At 39.1% G+C, this 18,428-nt stretch overlaps 1 protein-coding gene across 6 annotated transcripts in view; it reads left to right on the forward strand.

Annotated features, from left to right (window-relative positions):
- The window catches only part of Evi5 (ecotropic viral integration site 5), a 253,121-nt gene that overhangs the window by 35,078 nt on the left and 199,615 nt on the right, over positions 1-18,428 (forward strand). For all 6 annotated transcript variants that reach the window (XM_004635730.2, XM_023720276.1, XM_023720277.1 and 3 more), the window contains exon 2: positions 17,656-17,885. In XM_004635730.2, coding sequence (XP_004635787.1) covers positions 17,656-17,885 — 230 coding nt within the window. The remainder of the gene's footprint in view (positions 1-17,655; positions 17,886-18,428) is intronic.

An 18,428-nucleotide genomic window follows, 5' to 3' on the forward strand; every position in this document is an offset into this window, starting at 1 on the left:
GGGTCTACAGGATGTTCAGAGTCTCACTACATAGACTGGACTTGTAGTGATTCTCCTGTTTACAGGAGTGCTGGGATTACAGGCATGTGCCACCACATGCAGTCTCAGTCTCCATCTCAGCTTGCCCCGGGGGCGGGGCCCAGCACAGCAAGCTAGGGATCAAACCTGCAGGCCCTAATTGTAGTTCTTTTTTTTTTTTTTTTTGCGGAACCGGGAATTGAACTCAGGCCCTTGCGCTTGCCAGGGAAGCGCTTATTCCACTGAGCCATGTCCCCATCCCCCACTAATTGTAGTTCTTGATGCCTCATTTACTGTATGTAAAATTCTTTTTCCCTGCTTGGGAAGTTATCTGCCATTATGTCTGTGAATCATTTTTTAAAAATGTCATTTGCACTATGTCCTTCTTTTTCATTGACTCCAATGTTATGTTATTCTTATTTGCATCATCTTCTAGCAGCTGTTGAATTAATTTTTTGTGGTCTCTAGTGCTGTTTTTAAGGCATCTTTTCTTGATCACTAACTGTAATCCTGTCTTCTAGATCTGATATTCTGTCTTCACAGTGACTCATTCTGCTGCATATACTTTCAATGGAATTTTTAATCTTCTGGATGTCTGCGTGAATGTTTTATGGATTCTATTTCTTTCCTATTTTGGTGTTAATGGTTTCTGTCATTTTCCTAAGCTCCTGTAATTTTTCAATTTGTATATGATCTGGAGTTACTAACCATCTGTTTCATTATGGTCATCATCCTTGCAGTTATATGAGAAATTATCTCTGATTTGATTTTTTTCTAGAGCTTCATTCATCTACTTTGTTGCTTCTACAGTTATCACTTCTGAGAGTCTAGGTGGGTGGATTTCAAGTTCTATAACTCATTTCCCCTTGGTTTGCCTTTGGTGAGCTAGAAGTCTGGGGTTGCATCTTGTTTAAATGTCTTCATTTTCTGTTTTTTAAATTTAATTCCTGGGTTGTAAGTTGTCTGTAAGTTGCTTATGGTAAGTAGCTTTATTGGTAGTCTTTAGAACCCTTAGGAAATGACCACTACTTTTTTTTTTTTTTTTTTTTTAAGCATATCCTGCCTCAGGTTTATTTGTACAAAGAACACAGGAGGATACAAGCCCCCCAGAGATGGCACCCCAGGTGTCACACCAGTCCTTCTGTTTTTACATCAGCAGATAAGAGGCTTTTACTGTGGAGCCTTCACAGGGGCCTGGATGCCTTTGGGAGCCTGGGCTAGAGGAGAAGCTGGAGCCTGGGCCCTTGCCCGGGAAGGCCTGTGGCCCTTGACAGTGCGGGCATGGATATGCTTCCCAAGCTTGGGGTGGGCAATATAGGCAAGTTGAGTGAACCTGCGGTTTACTCCCTTTGGAATGATCTTGGGCTTGACTTCCTTGGGCTTGATGAGGGCCTTGATAGCCTTGGCGTGTACACTCATGGCCTTGGCATTGTTTGCTTGCATCTTCTTGAAGCCCTTCTTGTACTTCTTGGCAAAACACATGTTTCTAAGGAACTTGGGGGGCCTTGCCAGATAGCTCAGTTGTTTAAAGTGCTGCCTGGACAAATGCAGTCAGGTGCATAGGACCGTGGTTTGATTCCCAGCTTCAGAAGCTGCACTAGACCCCTCTTAAGGCAACCTGAAGTAGCCAGAAAAAAAAAAAAACGTTCTTAAGGAACTTGGGATCTTCCCCCTTCAGAGATTCATATCTTTGTGACCAAAGTTTCTTGATGCCATTTCTGTGCCATTTTTGGGACTGGTTGTGTGTGGTGTGATTCTTGGACTTGGCTGTAACTGTATTGTAAACCGTGGCTGCCAAGCACCTGGAACTGGAAGAAGAAGGCAGTGACTACTTCTGAGAGAGGTCTTCAATTATGTCACCTTGGCTAAGGTAGTACATTATAAATGACAGTAGCATCAAAGACAGCCTAGAAGCTATTAACTATTAATTTTCCACCTTTAACCATGTGAACTAGATTTGTGGTTGTATAAAAAAATTAAAACAAATAAGAAAGTTGTATATAGTAAATATACTCTCAGTAATAATAATAAAGTCCACTCCAAGAAATATTTCTACTGTCACTAGTAGGCAAAGTGGGCAGGATCCAGATCAGTGTTGATTAATCTCAGTAAGCCAGCCAAAGATTTACATCGGATAGTGAATAATCCCAGCAAACTTGCACCTTCAGTTCCACTGAAGCTCAGGCTGGGTTCTGGCTGTGAGGTTGGCATTATATTTGTTCAGCTTGCAACACTGTGCACCTCCTGCTGGCTTGAACTTGATTTTGCCTCACCCTGAGACTTGGAGCCCCTCATTGGAGCTAGCCTATAGATGCTGCTCTTGAGTTCTTAGCTCACTTGGTTCCTCTTGAAACTGAGTACTGACCAGTCACCCTCTCTTGAATATATCTGAACCCAAATAATTCACCAGCCCCTACAGTCTGCACTGCTCCATTTTACTGGAGTGTTTCTCCGTGAAGGCCTTGGGTTGCCAGTAGTCATTTGTAGGTTCAAGCTGCTCTGCCCATGCAGTGAGTCATGGCTCAGAGAGAAAGCACCACTTGGCCAGCACCTCCTCCTTTGTTGTCTCTCTTTTTGCTCTCCCCATGGGCTTGAAGTTTTGCTTCAGATCTTTGCTGTATCCTAGGGACCTACTTCCTTTTTTCTTCCTCTTAATTGCTGTAGTTCAGTTTTTTTCTTTTCTTTCTTTTTTTTTTTTAGTGTTGGGGGAGTATAGTGGGTTTGCCATTGCTTTTTAGAAATTTTTTATTTTTTAAAGAGAGTACAAATTAGTACTAAAACAGAAAAATTATAAACGGTACAGAATTTCACTGAACAAAATAATATGAATTTTACAGTATTTGTTGTATAGTGTTGTCTTCAAACTAGTTATTCATATTATGAGATACATGCATGCAAAATTGGAAGATGAAAGAAAAAAGAAATATATAAGGAATTAAGAAGAGAAAAAGGTAAAAGAATTGAAAAAAAGAAGACAAAACAAATTAAGCACCAACTACTTTCCATAGACCAGTAGAAATCCACAGTGCAGTTGCAGTTTCTGAACACCAAATCTCAGAGAGGCTGTTCCTCTGCTGTTCACCGCTCCATCATCTGCAAAATCAAATGGGCCATTCTTCCCCACAGACACCATGTCATCCTGAGAGGGAGTCACTAATGTCACTAGAGTAGCATCTTGTGAGAGTCAGGAGGAAGAAGGACATGGGCCTGAAGACTGGATTTGAAATCAGTTGTCACTTAGAATGCACAGGTGGCAGACAGTCATGTGGCATGATTGAGAATGTCCCTAAAGGCCTCACATGCTCATAGGTGGGCCTTTGGAATATGACTTGACATTATAGTTTCAGGCAAAAACTGAGAAACTACAAGGGAAAATAATCAAATTCACTATTATAGCCAGAGACTTTAGCACTTCTGTAATTCATAGGTGTAGCAAACAAAATCAGTAACTCTGTAGCTTAATAGTAGTATCAGCCGGATTTAATTGTTGTTTAAAGAGTACTTCATCCAGCATCAGGAAACACATTCTTCTCAAGTTCATATAAACAGTCACCTAGCGAGACCACATTCTAGGAAATACAACATATTTTATGTTCACAGACAATAGTGGAATTAAGTAAAAAATCAGTAACTTAATTATTTTTTGGGTACTGGTGATCAAATTCAGGACTTTGTGCTTACTTATGCTGCTAAGCTATCTCTTTGGCCCCAAAGTAACTTAATGTTTTATACAAATTGTGTTGTAGTCAAGCTTGGTATAACATGCCTGTAATCCCAAAACTCAGAAGACCAAGGCAGGAGGAGTGTGGCATGTTTTTATGCCTGCCTGGGTTATGTGGTGAGTTCAAGGCTAGCCTGGACTATTTAATGAGTCCATGTTTTAAAACCCATCCCAAAAGAAACCAAACCATACCACACTAAAACACACACTTACAAAAAGAAATTTCAGTGGAAAATAAAAATACTCTGAACTGAAGAAAAATGATAATCAGACAAAGCAGTGCTGACAAGTTAATTTAGAGAATTGAATGCTTGTTAGTAAAGAAGAAAGGTATAGAATCAGTGATCTAAGCCTCACTTTAAGGAATTAGAAAAAGAAGCACAGTAAAGAGCTAAAGAAAGCAGAAGAAAATAAATACAAATTGGAGTAGTAACTAGTGGAATTAAAAACAGAAAGACAAATTGCAGAACCAGGGATTGAACTCAGGCCCTTGCACTTGCCAGGCAAGTGCTTATTCTACTGAGCTATCTCCCAAGCTCTTTTAGCTGCTTAAATTGAAACTCTGTACCCATTGAACAAGAATTCATTACCTCCTCCTCTGGCAATCACCATTTTACATTATATCTCTATGAATTTGACTACTCTAGGTTCTTGTATAAGTGGAACCATGCAAAATGTGTCGTTTCTATAGCTGGCTTTTTAAGTAATGTTTTCAATGTCTTTGTTGTAGCATATGATCAGAATTTTGTTCCCTTTTAACAATTTATTTATTTAGAGACAGGGTCTTGCTATGTAGTTCTGGTGTGTCTTGTGCTCACTTGTTGTAGCCCCCGGGACTGATCAATCTTCCTGTCTCATCCTCCCCCAACCTCCTGAGTGCTGAGATTACAGGCATGTGCCACCACGCCCAATTCTGTGTTCCCTTTTAAAAGGCTAAATGATATCCCCTATTACATTTTGTTTATCCATTTATCCATCAGTGAATACTTGGGTTATTTTCCCTTTTTGACTGCTAAAAGTAATGCTCTTGTAACAGCAAGGCGCCACTTATGTGGCCACAGAATTTTGAGTTTCATATCCATACCAACAGAGAAGAGCCATATCATGATTTTATTTTATTTTATTTTTTCCCAGAATTGGGGATTGAACTCAGGTCCTTGCACTTGCCAGGGAAGCACTTATTCCACTGAGCCGTTTCCCCGGCCCCATATCATGATTTTATATAAATAAAAGTTTATTATAAAAGTACAGCAGATATGAAAATAGTCAAATAATATATGACTACACAATGAGGCAGGAGACAGTACCAAATATGGATAATCCTCAGGGGAAGGATCTTCACCTTTGGCAGGTGAGAAATAAAACACTGCTTTGTACTCAATTTGTTAGGTTCATAAGTGCTGTGTTCAAACAAAAGTAACTTTGATGTCAGTAGGCCTGCGTGGCTGAAAGGATCATTTTCAGTCTTGGGTAGAGCCTGGGAGTGGTCAGTTCTTTGTAGTACTAACAGTTATCTCTATGCATTCATTCCTTTCCCAGGAGGTAGTCAGCCTTTCTGCAGAAAGGCTGCAGTCAAGTTCATTTCAGTGAACATCTGTACTTTGTGGATTCAATTTTAACCCTTTCCCTAACAACTGTGTACACAGGTGTATAGGTACCTGTTACAATGCTTGTTCTGAATTTTTTGGATATACATTCAGAAGTGGAGTTGAATTTATAATTCTATATGTATTTAATTTTTGAGGACCTACCATGTACTGTTTTCCATAGTAGCTATAACATTTATTTTCCCATTGACAATGCCAACATTTGGTACTTTGTATTCTGTAGATATCTTCATGTGAAGTGATATCTCATAGTGGTTTTGATCTAAATTTTATTAATGACTAGTAATATTGAACATCTTTTCATATGTTATTGGCTATTTGTGTTTCTCCTTTGGGGAGATGTTCATTGTATTTTAAATTTTATTCTTTTTAGTTAACAAATCATAAATTATTACATGTTATAATATGATATTTTCAGTACAGTGTGTACTGATAAAAACAGGGCAATTGTTATTTGGATATCCTTACCATTTTTTTGTATTTTGAACTTTCTAGTTCTTTTCCAGTTCTTCATGAAGTATACAATAGGTATTGTAAATTGTTGTCACTCTATTGTGCTGTGTATAACACTACAACTTTACTCCTTCTATCCAACCACGTTGATACCTGTTACTTTACTCTCTTCTTTATCTCTCCCCCTTCCTATCCTCTAGTTATTACTATTTTACTTTCTACTTTTATGAATAATGCCTCAAAATATGGGATTACACTCTCTGTCTACCTAGTAGGAGTTAAACTGAGGACCTTTGTGCTAGCTGAGCTATGTTCCCAACCCCCTTTTTTCATTTTATTTTTGAGACAGGGTCTTACTAAGTCACTAAATTATCCAGACTAGGTTCAAATTTGCATGTCACCAGCCTCAGCACTGGTATTACAGCTATTTTTTCTTGCCATGAACTATTGCCCTTCTGCTACGTGCCATCCTGCCTTGGCACCAGCCAATTATGGACTGAAACCTCTACAAACTGGGAGCTAAATAAACCTTTCCTCTTTTCCTGCTGACACTTTGAGTATTTTGTCTCAACAATGAGAAAAGTAACTGTAAGATACCCTGTCTCAGCCCTCCCTCCCTTGTAGGTCATTATGGCAGAATGAGGGTATTTTGCAAGTGCTATTTCTTAATTTTTTAGATATAGATGTTTTCAGATTACTGTAATCTGGTTTTTACTTCCTCATTGTGAAGTGGACTTCTGAAATCATTAATGAGCATATCTTTTGCCAACTTTTGGTTTTGCTCAATCTTTTTTTTTTTTTTTTAAGAATTTTATTTTATTTATTTATTTGTATTTTAGGGAAGGGTCTACAGGGTGTTCAGGGTCTCACTACTAGATTGGACTTCTAGTGATCTGCCTGTTTATAGCCTCCCAAGAGCTAGGATTACAGGTGCGCACCATCACGCCCAGTCTTAATTACCATCTCAGCGTGCCCTGGGGTGGGGCCATGGCAGGCTGGTTTTGTTCATTCTTAGTAGTTAAGTATAAATAAATCCAATTAAACTGTCTGTGTTGTGTTTGAATCTTATTAGTGTTATGGCCTTATTTAAATTTGGTAATGTCTTTGTGTCATTGTTGCTTACTTGTGAAATGGGAAAAACATCTACTTAGCATTTCAATGATTAAATGACTTAATACATAAAGAATACTTAGAACAGTGCCAGGCATAATTTAAATGTTCAAAAAATGTTTCCTGATATTTTTTTCTTTCTTCTTGAAACTTGTTTCCTAAACCTGTGTAACACAGTACAATGGGAGTTGCATGGAGTGTAGAGATTATGTAGCGCAGAAGGCTGCTCACAACTATACTGCAGAGTTCTTGAAAACCATATTATGTGGAAACCATTACCTGTTCTTACTACTAAGTTTACAGCTACCATACAAATATATTAAAGGAGTGATTGTGATGCTATTTTAGACACTTTTCCATGGGATTGTATAAAACATAGGAAAGTTTAACGGTAAGGATTGGCTTTAGTTGTAGCTTCCTCCATTCTTTGCAGAGAGGCTTATATAGTAAGAATTCAGTGAATATGAGTTGAGTAAATGAAATAATATACGTAAAATGTTTAGAACAATGCTTGGCCTACCTTTAATACTTAAAGAACACTTGCTGATTTATTTTCTCCCCTCTCGTCTTTGATTTTTTGTTTGTTTTTGTTTTGAAGCAGGACCTCACTATGTAGTGCAGGCTGGCCTTGCACTTGCTTATGTAGCCCAGGCTGGCCAGGAACTCATGGTGATCCTCTTGCCTCAGCCTCCCAAATGCTGATAATATAGGTATGTGCCACCAGCTGGCTACCTGTTTGCAATTTTGTTTCATAAACTGACACTTAGTAGAAATGAGGCCAAAGGAAAATTACACCAAGATACTGGCCTGTGTGCTGTTTCTGGTCTGCTTATCTCAAGGAAGGAAAATGAGCTGTTTGGTCAGTATTGCCTAGTAAAGGCCAGTTTTGTGGGAATAAAAGAGTAAGAAAACTGTTATGAGATAAGAGAACAGAAGAAAACAGAGTAGGGTGAGCATAGCACAGATTAGAGAAGTGGGAGTGAGTCATACGCACTTTGGAGAAGCCAGTAAGAGACAGAAGATCTCTGTTGTGGTGGAAAAAAGTTTCTTCAGTCCTTGTTAGCCTTTGAAAATGTTTGAACTTGTGTTAAAAGCCATTCCTTTGGTTTCTATACTTTTGAAGAAAGATTATAAAGTGATAGATTGTAAGCTTTTTATATAAAGAAACTATATGTAAACAAATGCTAACTATATTATAAAGTTACCTTATGTATTATTTTTATAAACAGGAAAAATAATATGAAGTAATACAAAATATAGTAGTACCTCTAAAGAAGGGAAAAAGGTGGAGCTACAAAAATGGTTGGTGAATCTTTTTTTTTAAATTTTTTTTTATTTTTTTTATTTATTATTTGAGAGAGAGAGAGAGAGAGAGAGAGAGAGAGTGTGTGGTGTGTGTGTGGCCAGCTCAGCCCACCAGGGGGCGGGGCCGGCTGGCATGTGGTGCTGGGGGATTGAACCGCGGTCCCTGATGCCTTGCCAAGCTTGTTCTAAGTAGGTGCTTTAGACCACTGAGCCATCTCTCCAGCCCCGGTTGGTGAATCTTAAAAGAAAATTGTTATTTGTTTATGGTGGAAATGTAGACATTATGAAACGTTTTCCTTTTTTTTTTTTTTTTGGTGAAGCTGGGGATCAAACTCAGGCCCTTGCACTTGCCAAGGAAGCGCTTATTCTGCTGAGCCATGTCCCCAGCCCTAACATTATGAAATGTTTAGTGCCACACTACACACCCATTGTATTTTAGGAATTTGACATTTGATATTTAGAGATCTATTAGATTTTTGATTTGTGATCAGTAAAATACCTTAACCCCAGAAGTAATATTGTGCCTTAGGATTGAGATTCACAGTATGATTCTGGAAGTAATTAACCACAGCTGAGACCTTTTGTCATCCATAATTTTGGATTTACAATAGGAATCTTTAAAAATAGTTACTGTTTTGGGGTGAGTTACGAGTATCCTTAATTCTAATAATTCATACAGTGATATAACTAAGCTGTTTATTATGGAACATTTTATTTAAAATATTATAGTACTAGCTAAGACTTTTAGAAAAATGAGACATATAATTCTTGTAGCAATGATGGCAAATGTTTTAGAGCTATCAGTGACACAGTTTGCTGTGATACTACCATAGTACAAAATTTACCCCTTAGAAGTATATAATTCAGTGGCATTTACCATATTCACAAGGTTTTGAAGCCATCGCTATAACCTCTCCTAGAACATTTTCATCACTTCCAAAAGAACCTATTGTCCATTAGAAACCATTCTCTATGCTCCTCCTTGTCCCATGGAAATTACTAATCTATTTGTACAGTTTCCTATTCTGGACCAGAATAGGACATAAGAATGGAATAATATAATATCTGGACCTTTATGTGTTATTACTAAGTTCTTTTTAATGATTGGTTTAGCATTTCAAAGTACTGTACATTTAGTTTAAAAAAATCAATGTTTTAACACCTCTATGAGGTAAACAGGAATTTTGTGACATAGTTGCACTGTACATTTGTTAGGCTTCCATGACATTGATTTACTCATAGATAAGGAAAGAGGTTCATAGGCAGAAGGGTGAAGTTTGAAAAGTAGAGTTAAAGGAAAAACAGGACATGATGAGCTTCCTTCCTTCCATCTTCTAATACTTTGTTGAAATGACTGACATAAAGGGGAAAATGAGAGGAATCAAAACTATGTTTTCTGGGTCCTTTAGAAAACACTGAGTTTGGTCACATATTTGAATCTATATAAATCTATCTGTTGGGGCCGGAGAGATGGCTCAGTGGAATAAGCGCTTCCCTGGCAAGCATAAGGGCCTGAGTTCAATGCCTGGTCCACCAAAAAAAAAAAAAACCACAAAACTATCTATTGTAGACATCAGGGCAGTGGATACCATTGGGAAGCCATGCAAATGTTGCCATGGCAAAAGTGGAGGAGCCTAGAGTTGTACACAGCATGCTGTTGGTGTTGTAAATGACCAAGGTAAGGAGAAAATTCTTGCTAAGAGAATTAATGTGTGTATTAAGCATATTTGCTGGGGAGATAGCTCAGCAGAATAAGCGCGGGGTCCTGAGTTCAATACCTGGTACCGCAAAAAAAAAAAAAAAAAAAAAAAAAAAGCCCAGGTAGCTTCTTTTTAAGTTTTTATTTATTTTTTGTTTTTTGGTGTTTTGAGATAGTTCCTGCCGTGTAACTCAGGTTGGCCTCAAACTCACTAATGCAGTGCAGGCTGGTCTCAAACTCATGGCTGTTTTCCTTACCACAGCCTCCCAAGCACTGGGATTACAGGTGTGAGCCACCACACCCAGTCAGGATAGCTTCTTCTCTGTCCCTCCACAAAGAGATAGCATCTTGAACAGCATGAAGGAAAATGATCAAAAAAGAAGGAAGCAAAATCAAAGTATCTGGGTTAAACCGAAGTGCCAGCCTGCCTTGCTCAGTGAAGCACAATTTGTGAGAACAAGGGGTAAGGAGTGTGAGCTGCTGAAACCTATTCCCTAGGAATTCATTGCGTAAGCTGAGGATGTAGCTCTGCTACTCAGTACCTAATTTAGCAGCTAAAGTGTTGTAGGCCCTGAGTTTAATACTCAGTACTACTTAAGTGAAAAAGGTCCTTTGAATTGTAAGGATGGTTTTCTTTTTTTTTTTTTTGGATGGTTTTCTTAATTGAGTAGGAAAGCCAGGTATGGTGGCACATGCCTTTAATCCCAGTACTCTGGAGGGTGGGGCAGGAGGATTGCCAAGAATTTGAGGCCAGTTTGTACTACATAGTGAGACCTTGCCCCAAACAAACCCCCAAAACTTCCCAAATCCAAAGCCAAACAAAAGAAGCTGAATAGGAATGATGTGCCTTTGCCCCAGAAAAATAAATACTTAGAGCAGATTCTCATTTTGTACCCAGTTAATTGTGTCAGTCTTTACTCTGAAGCATTTTTTTTTTTTTTTTTTCCTGAAAGGTGTAAGCTACTCCCCTCTACTGGGAATTGAACTCAGGGCCCTGCACTTGCCAGGCAGGTGCTATGCCACTGAGCTACATCCATGGCCCTCTTTCTTAAAGATGTGAACAGATATTTATGAAATGTTTGTATTGGCTTGAGTATAATCTCTCTAAAATCACCATGAGAAAAAGATGTGTGACAATATATAGAAGGCAATCTATTGCATCACAATTTAGGAAGAGTACTTAGAAATACATCATAAATAGCTAGATTTTAAGGATCAGTAATTTTCCTTTGAAATACCTTCCTTAAAATTACTTATTTTTAAGAAAAAATGAAACAAAACAGGATGTGAAAAATAATTCGGTCTTGGTAGGATTTCTTTTAGAACCATAAATATTAAATTTTATTGAATTGCAACTATAATTAAATATTTTAACTATATTTATGAATTGAAAATTTGAGGATGAGTTATGGAGATTTCACTATTTAGCCAGAATCCCATTTCACGAGTCCTGGCATGGTGGCACACTCCTGTAATCCCAGCACTAGGAAGGCTGAAAATGGGAGGATTATTACAAATCTGAGGAGTCTGAGCTGCGTAGTGAGACCCTGCACACACACAAAAAAAAGAACCCTATTTCACGAAGATAGAAAGTATGTCAGAATTGTGCTCTTGGTTATTCCAAATTCTAACTAAGCCTGTTGGTACAGGAAAAAGAGGGGATGTATGATAAATATAATTTGTTTTAATAAAAGCAAATAATAGGTGGTTTTGCCTTTGCAGCAAGTGATTTTAGTAGTGTGGTGGATTGACAACTAGTAGTCAGCTTGTAGCACCCAGTTGACCTGAATCAGGGTTGTGCTGGTTATGGGAAGCCAATTTAAGGATTGTTACCAACAACATAAAAAGTAGATGTGGAGGTCAGCCAGATAGCTCAGTGGATTAAAGCACCTGCTTAGGCAGAGTGCAGCAGCCAGGGTTTGATCCCTGGTGTGCTGTGCCAGCTCCTTCCCCCCAGGGAATGCTGAGACAGCGATTAAGACTGGTTGTGGTGATGTGCACCTGTAATCCCAGCATGTGGGAGTCTGAAAACAGAATCACTAAGAATCTGATCTATGTAGTGAGACCCTGGAGACCCTGTGGACCCTATCGTAAATACATGAAAAAAAAAAAAAAAAGGTGGAGAGGAAGAAGTGGGGCTGTTGTTCCTCCTAGAGGAGCTTGTCATGCTGGCTTTCCTGATGGGAACTCAGTGTCTCATTGTCAAAGGAGTTTAGGAACCTGTTGTTGCTGAGAATGAGTACAGTTCTACAAAGGCAAAACCACATCACTTTGACAGCTGTGGTCCTTATATTGAACATTGCTTTCTGTTTCAGGAGGTGAAGATGGTGCACTCTTCAGTGTCCTAAAAAAAGCTTGTTGGTTGTGCTAGCTTTCCTGATATGAACTTGGTTGTTCTCATTGTTGAAGGAATTTGGGACTTTGTTGCTGAGGATGGCTGTGGTACTTTTTTAAAAAAAAAATTTTAGGGAAGGGTCTTCAGGGTCTCACTGGTAGATGGGACTCACAGTGATCTGCCTGTTTACAGCCTCCCAAGAGCTGGGATTATAGGCATGCACTACCACCACACCCAATCTCAGTATGCCCTGGGGGCGGGTCCGGCATGGCAGGCTCCTGCGCCTGCTTGCAGGCACTTTAATCTACTGAGCTATTTGGCTGGCCCTTGTGGTACTTTTTTGGGGAGGTATGGTTCTCATGCTTCAGTGTCTTTCCTGGCTCCATTGCAGATTCCTCAGCCCACTGGCATAGATCTTTTGTCCTGCTGGTGCAGGCTTGCAGGCTTTCATCTTTGGGCTTTCCCAGAGCACATCTGTGAAACAGACTTGCATGCGGCATTGTGGTAGACTCTAGACCTCTGGTTAGACTCGTGGGGGGCAGTGTTCTAAGCTCTAGGTCTTCAGCTGGACTCATGCAGGACATTAGCCTGGGATCCAGGCCTTCAGCTAGATTCGTTGGTTCTTTAGAGTGTGGACAGATTTCCTGTACTCTTTTGAACTTGACTCTGGGTGACCATTATATGTTCTTATTGTTTTCTTCCCTTGCAAACCCTGACTACAACAAGTTGGGGCTCTTTTATTATGGCAAGTGTTACTAAACGTGGAAATAAGCATATTTGAAATTGATGGTCAATATAGTCAAATGTGCCATTTTCTTTCCTTTCTTTTTTTTTTTTTGGCAGAACTGGGGATTGAACTCAGGCCCATGTGCTTGCCAGAGAAGTGCTTATTCTACTGAGCCATCTCCCCAGCCCTGAAATATGCCATTTTCATGATTGAATTCGTAATGTTTCTGTAGAGAAATTCAGTAGGCTGACAAATTATGCTTTTTTTTTTTTTTTGGTACCAGGAATCGAATTTATGACCTTGCACTTGCCAGGCAGGTGCTTGTGCTCCTGTGCTATATCCCTGGCCTTACATTCTCTTGTTTGCCTTAGCTTCATTTCATTTTCAGGCACAAAGAAAGTTTCAGCTTAATCTTGGATTTCTATTTGACCATTGTTATGGTTTGTGTCTAGTAGTTCCCCTAAAGTCTCATGCAGTCATGGGGTGGCTTCTAGAGTTTGCGATTAATTCATGATCCAGTGCTGGGATTATGGGTGTGAGTGCTACACCTAGCCTAGGGTGGATAGCCTGAACGCAATATAAGGAAGATAGAGAGATTTACCTCTGCTGCTGCTGCTTCTACTCTTACCTTTTTGCTCTTACTGTTTTGCCGTTTTTATATCACCATGAACTGCTGCCCACTGCCATGTACCAGTATGCTTTGGAGCCCAATGATTATGGACTGAAACCTCCTCAAACTGTGAGCTAAATAAACCTTTCCTTTCTTAATTTTGGGTGTCTGGTATTTTGTTACAGCAATGAGAGCAAAGTAACTGAGACAACCATTTTACTCTGATAAACTGTGTGGATCTTGGCCTATGCCAGTTTCCTGGAAGCAGGAATCTGCCTTCTGTTTCTTTCCTTTTGGTCCCATACTTTATCCTGCTTGTCTTTGTTGGGGTTTTTCCCTCAATAACCAGTCACCAGATTCTTTTTTTTTTTTTTTTTTTGATGTAATTAGTACAGGGTCTTTAGGGTATCACTACATAGATCGGACTCATAGTGATTCTCCTGTTTTCAGCCTCCTAAAAGCTGGGATTACAGGCACATGCCACCGTGCTCAGTCTCAATCACTGTCTCAGTGCACCCTGGAGGTGGGGTTGGCACAAAACCCCAGTCCCTGCTTCTGCCTAAGCAGGTGCTTTAGTCCGCTGAGCTATCTGGCCGCCCCCCCCTTTTTTTTTCAGTATTAGGGATCGAACTCAGGACCTTGAGCTTGCAAGGCAAGCACTTACTCCACTGGGTTATCTCCCTGCCCCCCCACCCTTTTTGCCTTTTTGAGACAAGGTCTTACTGTGCAGTTAAGGCTGACATTGAATTCACTTTGTAGCCCAGGTTAGTCTGGAACTTGCAATGATCCTCCTGCCTTGGCCACCTGAGTGCTGGGATTACAGGCATGTGTCCCACCATACCCAGCCTTAGATTTCTTCTTTAAAGTCATTCCCAAGGGAAATAAGTTCTTTTTGTGGGTATGTGCAGGGTTTTTGCTGTGTAGTTCAGGCTGGCCTTGAACTCTTTACATAGCCAAGGCTGACCTGGAACTCATGGCAATCTTCCTGCCTCAGCCTTCCAAATGCTGGGATTATAGACATGCACCATCAACCTGGCTAGTGAATTCTAAAAAGGGAAAAATGCAAAGAAAAGGAGTGATAGTCCCAGGTTAATAAAATTCTTGCACCTGTCCAGCACTTGTAATTACATCTGTTTTGGAGGAAATGGAGCTAGACAGCCATATATATGATTAGGTTAAAAAAGAAAGCTTTGGACAACCCCTGAGGAAAGTAGTATTTATTGCTAGAAGTCTGGGTGGGATTTGTCTGCGTATGTGTGTTTTGTTTTGTTTAGTACTTTGGATTGAATTTAGGACCCACTCTACTGCTGAGCTCACCCTTTGCCCTTTTTGTTCTTTATTTTGAGGCAGAGTCTTGCTAAATTGCCTCACCTGGGGTTATTAAACTTGTGATCTTCCTGAGCCTACCAAGTAGCTGGGGTTACAGGTGTGTTCCTAGCTAAAGAAGCTTTTTGTGGAAGCAGCCACTTAAAGGCCTGAGCTAGGGCCAGGCCCCCTAAAGAAGCTTTTTAATGATAATTTTAACAGTGGTTTTTTTTGTTTGTTTGTTTGTTTTATTTTTATTTATTTATTTATTTTTTTGCAGAACCGGGGATTGAACCCAGACCCTTGCGCTTGCCAGGGAAGCGCTTATTCTACTGAGCCATCTCCCCGGCCCCTTTAATGTTAATTTTAAAAAGTACAGTTCCACAAAAGCTTTTTTGGGTTGGTTTGTTTTCTTCAGACATGGTCTCAGTTTGTAGTGTAGGCTGGCCTTGAACTCACTGTGTAGTTTAGGATAGCCTCAAACATGTGGCAGTCCTCCTGTCTCAGCCTCCAAAGTGCTGCAATGACAGGCATATGCCACCATGCCCAGCTTCGTAAAAAATGTGTTTTACCTTGACTTTTATAAGGTAAACATTCATCATTGAGAATGTTTAGTATTGCATAGCTGCTCAAATCAGAGAGTAATAATGACTTTTCAACTACTGCTTATGTACTTTTATTAGTGACTTATATATACATATATGATTAGAACATTGGCATAGTTTATAACAACTATGAGGACATAGGTATAATTCATTGACTCTTAAGAATTTTACAGTGTTGTCCTGGTTGCTCACCTAAAACAGAAGAAATTTATCCTTAACCAACTCTTTATGTTTAGCTTTCACATAGTAATTGCTGCTTTATAGCAGTTATTGTTAGTTTTATCAAAACACTAGGGTCATATCCCATATGATGAAGAATGAAACTGGGGATGGAAGTAGGATACAAGCAAATTTATTTAAAAGATATAAAGGCAAAAAAGTAAAAGATATAAAAACAAGGAAGTAATGCTCCTGATAGCTGGGAGGGTGTTCTGAGTAGGTACACATGAGGGCTTTTTTGTCTAGGGGCTTTTAAGAGATTTAGAAGGGAAGTTGGGCTGTTCTGTAAGCAGTGTAATCTCTACTTGTTAGGAGACTACATATTTTTTAGGATTTAATCAATCTAGTGTTCATGCAGTGTCTGTGTAAGGCTCATGTGCTCTTGAGCCAGTATCCTGCTTGATCATGCTCTTGGGAGGTACTAGACAGCGGAAGGACAGATGTTTTGTAAGGGCAGATGTTTTTTAAGATACCTGGAGGGTTGTGACTCAGCAGACTCTGTGTTGGGCTTTTTGATTCTATTTAGGGATGTAATAGAATCCTAATTCTTATTTCACTAATTTCTGTTACAGCAGGGATTATGCTGTTTCTTCTGGGCATCTCATTTGATTTCTGAATAATAGCTCTATTTGAAAATTCTGCCTTGAACTTCTCTCACTCTATTAACTTTATCACTTATTATGCATTTGTTCTGGTAGAGTTGGTCCCACTTCTGTGAAAATACTCTTTAGTGGTTTGAGGACATATAATGAGAGGTCTCATTACCTTTTGTTTATGCTGAATGCCCTGTTTCTGTGGTTAGTCATCTCATGGGATTTCCCTATTCTGATTATCAAATAAACAGTTTTAATTCCTTGGCTTTCAGATGACTTTGTCTAAAACTAATATAAGGACTATTTTTTAACCCTGACTTAATAGGTATATAGATGTATGTGTGTGTGTGTACATATACATACATGTATGTTGATATTTTTTAGAGACAGGGTCTCACTATGTAGGCCAGGTTGTCTTTGAACTTGGGAGATCCTTCTGCCTCAGCCTCCTAAGTGCTGGGATTATAAACACGTGCCACTATGCCTGGCCTTGTAGTCTGTGTTTTTAGTATATATGTAATTAAAACAAAAATTTTATGAGTACTTATTCTTTTTTTTTTTTTTTTTTGCAAAACCAGAGATTGAACTCAGGCCCTTGGGCTTGCCAGGGAAACACTTATTCCACTGAGCCATTTCTCTGGTCCCAAGTACTTATTCTTAATTTTGGTATTTTCTGATAAAGTGGTATTACCTGCTGGGTTCACTGTGTAGGCCAGGTTGTCCTTGAACTTGGGAGATCCTTCTGCCTCAGCCTCCTAAGTGCTGGGATTACAGGCATGTGCCACTATACCTGACCTTGTAGTCTATGTTTTTAGTATATATGTAATTAAAACAAAAATTTTATGAGTACTTTTTTCTTTTTTTTTTCAGAACCGGAGATTGAAATCAGGCCCTTGTGCTTGCCAGGGAAATGCTTATTCCACTGAGCCATTTCTGTGGCCCCAAGTACTTATTCTTAATTTTGGTATTTTCTGATAAAGTGGTATTACCTGCTGGGTTTCAGCATGTAGTTTGAGATCGGGAAACCCTATTCTGGTTTGCTTAGGCTGGAAACATAGTTTGCAATGACCAGTTTCCAATAACTTGGATGTTAGGGTTATGGTTGCTAAACAGGTTCTACATTATCTTCTCAAGGAGAACATTCTTTTTTTTTTTTAATTGGCGGAACCAGGTATTGAACTTAAGCCCTTGTGCTTGCCAGGCAAGCGCTTATTCTACTGAACTATCTCCCTGGCCCCCACAAGGAGAACATTCTGATGGTAATAAGTAAAATGTAACAGGATTATGACTTTGTTGGTAATAAAGTCAGTAACACTAAAATATATGCTAAATTTATTTTTATTCTCAGGTGGCGACAGACAAGGTTGCAGAAAAGCTGAGTTCTACTCTCTCATGGGTGAAGAACACAGTATCACATACAGTCAGTCAGATGGCCAGTCAGGTGGCAAGTCCATCTGCTTCATTACACACTACATCCTCATCTACCACATTGTCAACACCAGCCCTTTCACCGTCTTCCCCTCCACAGCTAAGTCCTGACGACTTAGAGCTCCTGGCTAAACTGGAGGAACAAAACAGGTGAGTGAGCTATGTGGCATTTCTTTTCATAATTATCATACAAACTCAACTATAGTGAAAACTTTTAGGTATATACTCATTAAAAATATTTATTTTTTGACTCATTTACCAAACCTATCAAAGGTATTCAAATCTTTTTGTGGTAGGTAGGTTAGGCTTAAGACAGACAGAAGTTTTCTCCTAGTATAGATATCTTTTTTTTTTTCCATAATTTTATTGAGAAACAAATAGCAATGAGACAGTTTCAAACCAAATTTGCAGGACAGTTTCAGTAATTAACACATTGCATACATTCTTCCTACTGGTTATTTGCTGTATAAGATGCCAACATGATATCCTATTTACAAACACCATTAGAACAAATTCCTCTATTCATTAAGAGAATGTAACTATATATGTATCCTAACCACTTTGAATACACAGATACAAAATGGACATCCATCTGTATCCCCTTTTTTTGTTAAGTTCCATTATTTGAATATCAAAGGTGTGTAAACTCAGCAATATATTCTAAAAGAGTCCAGTAGCCCATAATAGTATTTG

The sequence above is a fragment of the Octodon degus genome, unplaced genomic scaffold, assembly GCF_000260255.1.
Source record: "Octodon degus isolate 3935 unplaced genomic scaffold, OctDeg1.0 scaffold00074, whole genome shotgun sequence".
NCBI lineage: Eukaryota > Metazoa > Chordata > Mammalia > Rodentia > Octodontidae > Octodon > Octodon degus.